Here is a 12,314-nt window from a genome sequence, read left to right on the forward strand (position 1 = left end):
CCTACAACTAAAGAGAATAAAACTTTTCCAGTAAACTTTTAAAATATTTTTTAGGATATTTCATTTTAAACGAATACCAAAATTTTAAAATAAAAAAAAGACCGTTTGTCCCTTTTTTTTCTGTAATGCAACATACCTTGTTCCTATTTATTTGATGAAAACTATTATGAAGAACGAATGCTTAGGATAAATAAATCATATCTAATATCATCTTCTTAAGCATGGAGCTCCCAAATAAATGTATTTCAAAAACTTCCAGTTTGATAAATCCAGGAATACTGAAGCTTTGCGTATCATAGAAAATGTGATAATCACTTGACTAAGAGAAGCTTTGCAGAATCCTTTGCAAATATAAAGGATATCCTCGGATTTTCTGATACAAAGACGACTGCTTCTGCTTTTGCTTTGTATAAAAGGTAATTGGAATATGCGTAAGGAAGAAATAGAAAATAATGAGTAAAATTAAATCTAATATACGGAAAAAATTACGCTAGCTTGGACACGAGCAAATAAACAGTATCACTTAAAAATGAAGTGGTTTATGATATAAGTAGAACATTAGAATCATTTCAATCTTGAAAACCTCTGACGTTTAACCAAAACACAAAGTCAACCTTCAGAAATATATATAAATCAATCTCATCATCATCATCTCCTCCAACGACTATTGAGGCAAAGGACCTCGAATAGATTTTGACAGTCATCTCAATCTTGAGCTTTTAAATCCATATTTCTTCATTCATCATCTCGTACTTCACTCTTCATAGTTCTCACCCATGTGTGCCTGGGTCTTCTAACTCTTTTAGTGCCTTATGGAGCTTAGTTGAAAGTTTTGTGAACTAATCTCTCTTGGGAAGAGCGAAGAACATGCCATAACCATCTCCTTCTTCCCCACACCATGATCTCATCCACACATGTCACTCGAGAAATCTCTCTTGTAGTTTCATTTTGAATAATTTTCTGCCATTTAACCCTCAATACTCTTCTGAGATCTTTGGTCTCAACAATACAAAATCTGTTGGATAGTGCTTCATTTTCATACCACGACTAATGTCCATATAGTAACACCGATCTTAATAAACTTATATAAAGCCTGATTTTTATATGTAAATTCTGATGATTGGATTTAAAGATTTTACTTAACCTAGCCATGGTCTGTTTTTTTTTTCACTAAACTCTAATTCTAAAGTTCCTGTATTAGAGATAAAACACCCTAACTGCATATTTAGTAAATGATTCAGTGTTTACAATAATTATATTCTAAGTAAGAATGCATTATGTTGTAGTTATTGATAGATTTTTAAATGTGCAATTCATTAGGAAAGTGGAAGTTCAAAAAACTAGGAGATGCATTTATAGGGTAACATATCAGATTTGACTTGGTATAACTAATCTCAACTTGGAGCTTTTGCTCATAGAGTTTATGCTTCAACTGAAAAGAAATACAATTCAACCATAGGAGTCTCTTTCTGGTACAATTTAGGAACGTAAGTGGTTGGCTACCCTTAAATCTGCACTCTTTGGGGTAGACGCAATAGTTCCTCCAATACTCAGACCAGGTGGCTCTGTCACCCACTCTCCAAAAGAAGAGGCAAACTTTTGGCTGATGTGTTCGACTGTTGGCAGAGTAATGAGGAACTTGATCTTCCCCACTCCTGTTTTCCATAGGCTAAACTAACTAGTATAGCTTTTCGATCCCGTAAAATTCATATTCTCTTCATGGACCTTGATGCTTATGAAGGTGTATACCCAACTGATATTTTCCCCTTGTTTCTTATAAAGACTACAGAATTCCTAGCTCCAAAGATATCTGTATTTTTTTTTATTTATTTATTTATTTATTTTTTGTGGGGGGGGGTGCAAGTTAGCATGATGAAGAGCTTTTAGCACTTGTTGGAGAATCGGTATTGTTACTCCATTACGTAAATGGGTTTTTGTGGTAGTTCATGCCTGACTGATTTCTGCCCAATTTCTATAACTACCATACTATCTACAGTTTTTTTAACGCCTTTTGGCAAAACGTCTAAATAGGCTTGCGAAAGGAAATCATCTGTTCCCTAGTATGCAATTTGCTTTCGTAACCGCCTTGAAGCATGTGATACCTTCTTAAAATCTCCTATGCTGTACAGAAATGTCTTGATCGTGGTCAGGAAGTTCTTATGATTAAACCTGATTTTAGTGCTACACTTGACTTTTCATGAGACTTTTGTTTTCAAACTTAAATGGTTGACAGTTTGAGGGTCTTTACTTGGCATCATTATTAGATTTTTATGTAATAGGTCACTATGAGTTGTTGTTGATGGGCACCATAGTGAGTTTAGGAATATGATATCTGGTGATCCTCGGGGTCGTCATCTTGGCCCATTACTTTTCATACTATATACTCATGTAATGGGGTTTTGCCTAAAAAACAAACTTGTTGCATGTGCAGATGATGCTACTCTCTTTGCATCAATTTTTCTCCTAAATGTAGATCTGGGATTGCTGAATTTCTTAATAGAGATCTAGCTAAAATTAGTGCATGGTGCAAATTATGGGGCATAAAGTTGAATGATAACAATACTAAAAGTATGATCGTAAGTTTGTCAAGAGCAGTTGCTCCTCAACATCCAGATCCCAGTGTTGATAATGTTTCCTTTTATTCCAGCTTTGGCCAAGTTGTGGAATGATATTCCTAACGGGATAGTTGAATTGGTAGAACTTCTAAATTAAAAGTAAATGTTTTTATGTTAAACAGGATGACATAAGTCTTTCTTTACAGTTTCTATATGAAATATCTGTTTCAATGTTAATTCTGTTCTTGACATTTTTCATAATAATTATTTATTACTTACCATATTGCCTACGTATATACTTTCCTCACTTGGCTATTTTTCCCTGTTGGTGTCCTTGGGCCTATATCATTCTGCTTTTTTAGCTATAGTTGTAGCTTAGCTAGTAATAAAATTATATATATATATATATATATATATATATATATATATATATATATATATATATATATATATATATATATATATATATATATATATATATATATATATATATATATATATATATATACTACCGCTAGAGAGTTATTGGCTCCTTTGACTGGCCAGACTGTATTCTTTTTGGTTACGGCTCATTCTGTCTTTGCCTCCACTTACACCAAATAGTCTGGCATATTCTCTATACATTTTCTTTTGTTCTCACACACCTGACAACACTGATATTACCAAACAATTCTAAATTCAAGGGGTTATCTATTGCACTGTAATTGTTAAGTGGTTACTTTCCTCTTGGCAAGGATAGAAGTGGTGCTTTAGCTATGGTAAGCAGCTCTTCTATGAGAAGGACACTCTAAAATCAATCCATTGTTCTCTAGTGTTGGGTATTGCCAAAGCATCTGCACCAGGGCCTTCCACTGTCTTGGATTAGAGTTCTCTTGATCTAGGGTACACTCCGGCATGCTGCTCTGTCGTATTTGTCTTCCTCTTGTTGTTTTTAAGTTTTCATACTGATATATGAAAGATCTAATTTAATGCCCTTATTGTTATTAAAATATTTTATTTTGATTGTATTACTTCTCTTTTATTGTATTCTTTTCCATGTTTCCTTTCATGTTGGAGCCCTTAGGCTTACAGCATTTTGCTTTGTTAACTAGTGTTGTGAATTAGCTTCTAATAATAATAATAATAATAATAATAATAATAATAATAATAATAATAATAATAATAATAATAATAATAATAATAATAATAATAACAATAATAATAATAATAATAATAATAATGTAGGGTGGACATAAGTGGTTTGTTTACGCGAAATCACAAGCTTGATTACATAACTGTTGAAGATAACAATGGCGTAAAAACTTTACTAATATGAAACATGCAATGACAAGCTTAAACAATTTGTTCTAATATCAGTCAGAGAGAGAGAGAGAGAGAGAGAGAGAGAGAGAGAGAGAGAGAGAGAGAGAGAGAGAGAGAGAGAGAGAGAGAGAGAGAGAGAGAGAGAGCAAAACAATGTATGAGCGTTTATAAAATACACTTGCATGGAAGAAAGGAAATGTATTCTCAGGAAGGCTTTTATTAAGACGTTATCCTTCTTCTTTTTATGTATCTTTTCCCACTTCTATGTGGGGTCAATGTTTCTGGTTAGCTTTCTCCATCTACCTTTCTCCCACACTTTTAATTCCTTTGATCGAAAGTCATCTTTGATACAGTCCATCCACCTTGGTCTCCCTCTCCTTCTCGTTCCCTGTACATACATTTCCATCACTCTCCTCCCAACATACTGTTCATATCTTCTCATGACATGACCATACCACCTCAGTCTACTTTCTTGGATCTAATCTGATAGTTTTCTAACTCGTGTGGTACCCCTAGTTACTTCATTCCGTATCTTATACCTTCCTGTCACACCACACATCCATCTCAATATTCTCATCTCTGCCACATCCAGTCTCTTCTCTTCTGTCTCCTTTATTGCCCACGTCTCCGCACCATACATCATTACCGGTCCACAATGGGCCTGTGTACCTTACCTTTCAACCTAACCTCTATTTTCCTGTCACATAGTATTCCACGCACTTTTTTCAAATTCTTCCATCCTGCTTGCATTCTGTGGTTTATTTCTGCCCCCAGATCACAATCCTCTGCAACTGTTGATCCTAAATACCTGAAAATCTCAACTCTTTTCAATCTCTCTCCTTGCAAACTTACTTCCCCATTTTCCCCGTTTTTCAATCTCAAATACTCTGTCTTTTTCCTGCTGATCTTCAATCCTCTCTTTTACCTTTTTTCTTACCCACTCCTCCAGTTTCTCTTTTACTGTCTCTCGCGTTGTGCTACCCAGTATAACATCATCAGCAAAAAGCATACACCAAGGAGACTGAGATCTAATACCTTGTGTGACTACATCCATGACCAGATCAACTAGGTACGGGCTCAATGCAGAGCCCTGATGTCGCCCCTCATTTACTGGGAAACTCTCTGTTAGGTCTACACTGCTCCTAACATTTGCCTTTGCACTCTCATACATATCTTGGGTCATTCTTACGTAATTCTCAGGGACTCCCTTTTCTCTCATACATCTCCACAGCTCCTGACGTGGTACTCGATCGTATGCCTTCTCTATGTCAATGAGCTATTTGGTTTATTAAGACGTTATCCATTCATATATAAAATGGGATGGAAAACTTAATCTATTCAGATGTAAGCAAAATAAATATATATTTTGTTAGGTAAGGCTACTTTTGTTAGCAAGTGGTTATAGTTATGCAAATATTTTGTTGCCGCCTTTGCATTGGGATATATGTTTTTTTCGATTTTTTTTTCATCAGATGGCTAATTGAAAATTTTCAAATATTCATCCATTTAGGCTTCAATTATATTCTGTTGTTTTTATGCATATAAAGAATTACTATTTGAATAAATATATTGATTGAAGATGTGATGGTTTGAAATTGTATGGGTTTCTTAGATTTGACAGATATTATTTTGCAATGGATAGCCTAGTGGTTTCATTTATGATCAGCAGTCTGTTCGTCTCGAGATCAACCCATAGCAAAATAGATATTAAGGTGAATGAAACATTGCTGACTGGCCCATAGGCTTAAATATCAGTCAACAAGAACCATTGTCTTACCGTCATGTAGATGAGCAATTACCTACCTCTGCCTCTACTGCTCAATAGAACCTTTAAACCCATAAACTCGATATTTATTTTCACTGAAAATATATAATGTAATATTTGAGTTGGAGTTGAAGTTGAAATTGGAGTGGTAGTAACAGTGCGAGTTGGAGTTGGGGCTGGAGTTGGGGTATGAGTGGAGTTTAAAGTGGAGTTACAACTAAAGATGGTGTTGGAATTGGAGTGGAAGTTGGAGTGGGGTTGGAAAAAGGAGTTACAGTTACAATTGCAGTGGGATTAGGAGTGGGATTTGGAGCTGGAGCTGGAGTTGGAGTGAGATTGGGAGTGGAAGTTTGATTTAGAGTTGGGGCTAGAATTGAGATTGGAGTAGGATTGGGAGTGGGAATTGGAGTTGGAGTGGGATTGGGATTGGGAATTGGAGTTGGAGTTGCAGCTGGAATTGGAGTTGGAGTGGGATTGGGATTGGGATTGGAACATGGAGTTGGAGTTGGAGTTTGAATTGGAGTTGGAATGGAATTGGGAGTGGAAGTTAGAATTGGAGTTGGAGTTGGAGGTGGAATTGGGGTTGGAGTGAGATTAGGAGTGGATGTTAGAGTTAGAGTTGGAGTTGGAGGTGGAATCAGAGTTAGAGTGAGATTGGGAGTGGATGTTAGAGTTGGAGGTGGAGGAGGAATAGGAGTAGGATTGAGATTGGGAGTGGATGTTGAAGTTGGAGTTGGGGTTGGAGCTGGAATAGTCGTTTTAGTGGCAGTAGGAATGTTAGTGGGAGTCAGTTGATTAACCAAAATAAATTCAGATGCCACACTAAATGTATCCTTTGAAACAGCTTAATGTATGATTCACATATATTCATTGGTCAGACATAATTATTATATGATAATAAACTGAGGTGAAAGCTAATTTGAGATCAGAAATATGCATAAAAATATTCATATTACTAAGACTTTTCCAGTTCAGGTGATAGAATTACAATTATCATAAGAACTGGTATATCCTAAAATGTTATAAACTCTAGATAATGAAATTATGTTACGAATAACTATTACAAATAAAATACATGTGAAAGGTCATTATCTTTTTATCCCTGCTATCATCGAGAATTATTGTTTGTGTCAAGAGAAGTTAAAAATATCATGTTTACTATATTCTATGCAAAATGAAAAACACCGTTGAGCAGGAAATAGATGGGACATATTTATTAGAGCTTGAAAGGGTCTATTGAATTGCATTTTCTGGTTCATCGAGGGAAGAAAGGCCACTGAAAATTAGGTAGGAAAATATGAAACTCAGTTAAAAGTAATGTTCTGTTAACTGTTTATACAACGAATGATATTCGATTTCACAACTGATGCATCGAGCTAAAGGAAGTAAATAGAAATATTTAGATTATTCCAAGAAATTTCTAAAAGAGCGATAAGATTTTTTTTTTCTTCGGGGGGCTGGGTGGGGGGAGGGTCGTAGTTGGCAATGATGTAATGTTTATAATACTACGGAAATGTGAGGGATGTTATTCTAATAAGAGAAAATGAGACGAAAAGGTTCTTCGCTTCCTGAACATCAAATAATGTTTTCATGAACACTAACGTAATGAAAGTGAAGAAATCTATGGTTCATAGAAGGCTATATTATGGAATCACGAAAGTATAGAAAACATGCATATTATTCTCAGCGTGTTTTTTCTTTATTTTTTTTTCTAGGGGCAGGGCATTCATTTTTACCGAGTTGAAACAAAGGTTTTACAACAATTTTTGATAGCTTTGAATTAGAATGAAAATATGTAAGTTGTGAGTGCATGATACTCGTGATAATCTATTGATAAAATACTGAAAACAGACAGAGATTAAAAAAATCTAATTTGAAACGTACGTAACAAAAAAAGAACTGTTTTGCAAAGGTATACGAGGAATTTGGTGACCGTTTCTTTTCAGCCGAATTTTATGGTGAGTTTTAATGGAATGTAAAAATCAATTATCAAGGCAGCATATGTTGGCTTTATCATGTGCGCATGTGTGTGGGGGTGTAGGCATCATAGATATATGTGTGTAGGTGTTTTTAAGAAGTGATTCCTCTTTTAGAATAAAATGAAAGGAGAGAGAGAGAGAGAGAGAGAGAGAGAGAGAGAGAGAGAGAGAGAGAGAGAGAGAGAGAGAGAGAGAGAGAGAGAGAGAGAGAGAAGGCTGTAAAATTTACTAAAATCATGAAACATATTTTTTACCATAAACGTTTTCTTTTATGACGGGTGGCCGGTTACTGCTATAGCCTATTCATTCGGTGACGCCTGAATTGTTGATGAAAATCCTGTGAAGTAAATATATACAAAAGCTTTATCATCTCACAGCAGAACTCATTAACAGAGCTTCGTCCCTTCTACAAACCCTGTATGCATCCTTCTGTTTCCAATATATAAACCATTCCTCTCCATTCTTTAAACATAACCTGTCCACCTCAAAACACAATTGTACATCCTTTCACCAATGCTGACTATTTCACCACTCCTTTGTTTCCATTTTCACAATGATTTTCATACAGTATGTGCTGTACAGAGACTTGATCTCTACAGCTTTACCCCTTTAAATCCTTTCAGTCACATTCAGCCTCCAGTTTTTACTTTCTTAAAGGAAAGTTGGCTCAAGAACCCCTCCATACCCTTCATATCTTCCTACATAATCATCCATGGAAATATTTTTTGTCTCAATAATTTTTTGTATCTTTTATATGTGAGTGTATGTGTCTATACATATAGGATTATACATGTACACACACACACACACACACACACACACACACACATATATATATATATATATATATATATATATATATATATATATATATATATATATATATATATATATATATATACATATATATATATATATATATGAACACACACACACACACACATATATATATATATATATATATATATATATATATATATATATATATATATAAGTATATATATATATATATATATATATATATATATATATATATATATATATATATATATATATATATATATATGTGTGTGTGTGTGTGTGCGTGTGTGTCTGTGTGTGTTATGTTTATATGTGTTTAATACGTATTTGTATACACTAGTGTTCGTTAAAAAAAATATAAAATCCTACCAAATAAACGTTGATTTTACCTGTTTGTTATTGAAATACTTTCTAATATTCAGCACAAACAAAATATAGAAAAAAGTAGGTTATGTTTTTAGGAATTGGGACCCCTGTTTATCTAAAATCTTTATAATCAATTATTGAATTATTTTATGAACTCATCAAACCTTTGCCTTTGACTTTGAGAGTGAATTTACAGATCTCTATTAACAATTTTTATTTTGTATTCATATTTTCTTTTTCAATCATTTACGTATGTATTGTTATATGTAGATTAATATTTTATTATATTATATATTAGGACCAGTTGGAAAGTTTATTTTTAATTAAGAAATGTTAATGATAAGATTAAAATACTCTATTGATTTGTAACTCAAATATGTCCTTTTATCTTGGAACAAGAGCCTCTGGTAATTTCAGAGTCGCCAGACGTGCGCATTGCCTTGTATAGTTTAGCCAGGTCCTGAACTTTCCAGGAAAAGTCTGTGGCCTATGTAAGAGAAACCCGCAAGGGCGTTCTGAAGAGACCATTTTCAGCAATCGTTGGTTTAAGGCTGCTTTTGTGAAGACATGGTTTGTGATACCTGTCATGACATAGCAATTCAACTTCATTTACAACGTTACATTTTCTAGAAGCAAATGAGATCTTGGAAGGTCGAATATTATCAGAAGTTGTGTTCTCGATTATCATCTATTTTCTAAAAACTACGTCCAGGAAATTCGTTCAAATTTTGGCGCTGAGCTTCATGTTCGCTGATTTCTAACTTCATAGAGACTTATGAAGGTAAAGTCTGTACATTCTTATGAATTTATATAAACTCTTATTATCAAGAGTAACACTGTGAGTATTTGGAGAATCTTGTAAAATATTGCAAATACTTTCGTCTAATATCAAAAACTGTTATTGTTATGTTTAATGGCTATTAGTTTCTATTGCTGTTACAGGTTTGCTATTTTTATGCCGAATGAATCAATAAGGGTATAAAACATTGATGAACAGTTTACTTAATAACTGGTCGTAACAGTATAATAGAAAATAAAAAATTTATATCATGAAATAAAAAAAAGTAAAGAGGTTAAGCGCCAAAAGTACAGCTTGTTGCAAACTATATTGATTTAATTACCTTCATTAATCAAATTGTTTAAGAAATTCGTTTATGAGAGTAGGCCTATACTATTTATCAAATATCTAGAGTAATAAAAACTTTATTCATTAGCTATCTTTCGTCAAGATTATATTACTGAATTTTGTTTTTAATTTTCAAAAGTACATATACAAATTAATTTGTTCTCACAATAAATCATTACACTCATGTCTTCATATTTGATATAGTTCTCCTAATAAAAAGCAGAATACATTAGCTTGTAATATACTATACAGATAAAATGGGTCAATGTCCTAATTGAATCATAAAAATCTCAATAATCTTAAATTCATAAATGAAGTAGAGCTTACAAACTGGTTTTCTTAACAATATAGTGTGACCCTATGCAAGTTGGTGTCTGACATAATTCCACTTTGTTCATCTCTCTCTCTCTCTCTCTCTCTCTCTCTCTCTCTCTCTCTCTCTCTCTCTCTCTCTCTCTCTCTAGCACTATTTTCCTCGTGGGAAAATATTAATTTGAAATATATTCTGTGCTTGATAATTAGCTATACAGATAAGAGATTGGGGACAAATTCGTAATATACGTTAATCTATATATACAAATAATTTTGTCATAATTTTCACAACAAAAAGGATATCTTGTTTTACAAAATTCAAGAAGTTGTAAAATGCTTAAGAATCACTGAGAGTTAAAACCAAGTTTGTGACAATCAATGTATGTATGTTTTCAATTTATCATAACTGTAAATTATTAATATGATTATTTCCTTATTTTATTCCCCAAACTATTTGTTATATATTGACTGACTTGGGTGTGGTAACGAATGCCGTTGCTATAGTCATAGATTGTAATTGTTTAGAACTGGAAAATACTACAAAAATCTTTAAATTTTTTTCTTTTTTTGCTTCTAATTAAAGATCGATAAAATATTGAAAATTATAAAGAACCTAAAAGGAGGCTAAGATCCTTCATTAATGATTGATTGATATGAGGACAGTTTTGACAAAATGGCTGAACAAAACTCTACAAAATTGAACCTAAAAAAAAAACAAAATTCAGCATTAACTAAAACAGTGAAAATTATAGAAACTGGTAAAAGGCTCTTTGGGCATGAACTTTTATGAAAAATAATTTCCTTTTAATGTTATGCTAATCACAGTAATCGCACTCAACCCTCTTCCATAGACAATCAGAAAAGAGAAACTCAAATGTTTCGTTTCCATTAACTCTTCATAGTATTGTAAACGAAAGAAAAAAAAACTTTAGGTTCAGTAACATCATAAGTAATAGTTATTTAGTGTATGGGGGGGGGGGGAAATTGAGTAATAGTGGTGAATGGGGAATTGGAAGTGTTATTAATCATATAAGGAATATTCATTTCTATGACACTTACTCCCTTATGGACGAAAACGCTTCGCTTGTCTCTACTTATCTCTTCCTTCAGAGAAATTCCCCAAATTATGTTTTTCTTCTTTATAAATAATCCACGTTAATGATATCAGTAGAAAATAATAAAGTATTAGAATGTACAGTTCTGCGTCCCTTTATCGTCAATGGAAATTTCTTTATTCCATTATCACATCCCACCATTATTTCTTGTGCTGCAAATTGATAAGACGTTTAATGCTCAAATATTTCAAGAAACCTGTCGATAAATGAGTGAGAAAGAACAATAAGTTGTAACATGAAAGCATATGTTTATTTAGAAATAAGAAGCATGGAAATATAAATCCAATCTACTTCAATACAACGTCTTTTAAAGTTTTCAACCTGTGCACATCAACAAATATGAGTAAAATAAACAATTTTCTGGTTTAAGCATCACGCAATAAGAGAATAAAACCTCGACTTGAGGCAAATATTAAGCAAGATTACGCAAGTCAACAGGTTCCAAATAAACTGAATCACAATGAACACGAAAATCCTGTGTTTGTTGAGTTCTCTATCAGTCAGCCATTGTTCAACTGACTAATTAGGAAGTTCGCACTTGTAATGATCTTGTTACGAGACGCAAAGTTTGTTCAAGAGCCAAGGGCAATCGCCTGCTTTCAGTTGCATAGGAGCACGAAGCTTCAGTCGTCAGAACACTTTCAGGTAGGTTCCCTCCTTCACATTCAGAGGGATGACATAGTTTAGCTGTGCTCTTCTTACAAGGTTATTTGGGAAGAGTTAATGTTACCGTTTTAATTTATAATTGTTCTATGTCATGCGGGTAAATAACATGATCTCTCTTAAACCAGAAAACCTTAATTGAAAAAATAATATTTAATAATTAAGGATATAGGAATGATATTTTCAAACATGGATGTGGTTCACAGCTGTCTAACAAAATAAAAACCGTTGTGTTGATATACCTGCATAAAGGCATCTATCTTCTTCTTGAATACATATTTCTATTATGATTTGTTGATATAAAACATACAAGAAAAAATATTGCATCAG

General features: G+C 33.3%; 1 protein-coding gene across 1 annotated transcript in view; it reads right to left on the reverse strand.

The window, feature by feature from the left end:
* Positions 1-5,822: 5,822 nt before the first annotated feature.
* Positions 5,823-12,314, reverse strand: part of LOC137644276 (putative uncharacterized protein DDB_G0290521) — a 16,497-nt gene continuing 10,005 nt past the window's right edge. The window contains exon 2 of the mRNA XM_068377268.1: positions 5,823-6,367. Coding sequence (XP_068233369.1) covers positions 5,823-6,367 — 545 coding nt within the window. The remainder of the gene's footprint in view (positions 6,368-12,314) is intronic.

Source organism: Palaemon carinicauda, chromosome 7, assembly GCF_036898095.1.
Source record: "Palaemon carinicauda isolate YSFRI2023 chromosome 7, ASM3689809v2, whole genome shotgun sequence".
In the NCBI taxonomy this organism is placed as follows: Eukaryota; Metazoa; Arthropoda; class Malacostraca; order Decapoda; family Palaemonidae; genus Palaemon; species Palaemon carinicauda.